We start from the raw sequence: 1,116 nt of genomic DNA, 5'->3' as shown, positions 1-1,116 counted from the left end.
TCTCTCCCCCCTCCAGCCTGTTGACATTTGCCAAAAAGATCCAGCCCGCGGAGCCCCAGGAGCCCTCTGCGACGACCATGAGCAAGAGAAGACCCAGCATCAGCTCCATCGGCTCGGCACAGTTCAAGGCCGCTGCCAAGAGCGCTAGCACGGCGCAGAGTGAGTAGTTGTTGCATGAACATACTCATACATACACAGGCGCACGTACGCATACGCACACACACTCACACACATACGTGCACACGCATACATACACAGACATACGCATACACATTCATACATACCGAGACATACACATGCACACGCACACACACACACACACATACATTCACACAGAGACACACACACAGGCACACAGACATACACACACACAGACACATGCACACACACACGTGCACATACGCACAGACATACACACACACAAACACACAGACATACACACAGACACACACACACTCACACGCACAGACACATGCGCACACACACACACATGTGCACTTACGCACAGACACACATACATACACATACACACAGACATACGCATACAGGCATGCATGCTCACACACACACACACACACACCCACATATTAAAAAGTACTAGTCCCATCAAGCAAAAATTCCTCCACCCCCTTTCCTCCATTCTCCCCTCCCCTCCCCTCCTCACTCCTCCCCTACCTCTTTCACTCCTTCCACCTCACCCCCCCGGGGCTGTGCTACTGACTGAAATGTCTTTAGGCCATTCCCAAAGGGGGGACATTAACATCTCGAGTTCTTATGCACAGTAAAATTGTAATTGTAAATGGGCTGATTCGTCAATGTCATATTCATAACTGTGCCTGAACTACAACAGGGAACTACTGCTTTTCCTTTCCTCATCCTTACTGTCGTCATTTCTTCCTCTACTTCTTTTGTATGTTTGTCACACTCTTGTGACCCGCTATTTCCGGGGTGCCTTGACCTTGATAGTTGAAGACAACTTTGTGCTGTTGAAGCTAGAGAGGTGAACAGAGTAAGCCTGACTCCCTGTAAGGACTTCTCTGTTGACATCCACCCCTTGGCGCTCATATGACCTTATGCAGTTGCGAGCGCCGAAACATCTCTACTAAAACAAAAAGC

At 49.2% G+C, this 1,116-nt stretch overlaps 1 protein-coding gene across 1 annotated transcript in view; it reads left to right on the top strand.

The window, feature by feature from the left end:
* The window catches only part of LOC106013944 (vacuolar protein sorting-associated protein 13A), a gene marked incomplete at its 3' end in the record, with an annotated part of 50,148 nt that overhangs the window by 16,191 nt on the left and 32,841 nt on the right, over window positions 1–1,116 (top strand). Inside the window, 1 exon segment of the mRNA XM_035973651.1 lies at window positions 17–159. Within this exon segment, the coding sequence (XP_035829544.1) occupies window positions 17–159 (143 nt within the window).

This window comes from Aplysia californica, unplaced genomic scaffold (genome assembly GCF_000002075.1).
Source record: "Aplysia californica isolate F4 #8 unplaced genomic scaffold, AplCal3.0 scaffold01587, whole genome shotgun sequence".
NCBI lineage: Eukaryota > Metazoa > Mollusca > Gastropoda > Aplysiida > Aplysiidae > Aplysia > Aplysia californica.
This window is presented reverse-complemented; position numbering and strand designations above follow the sequence as displayed.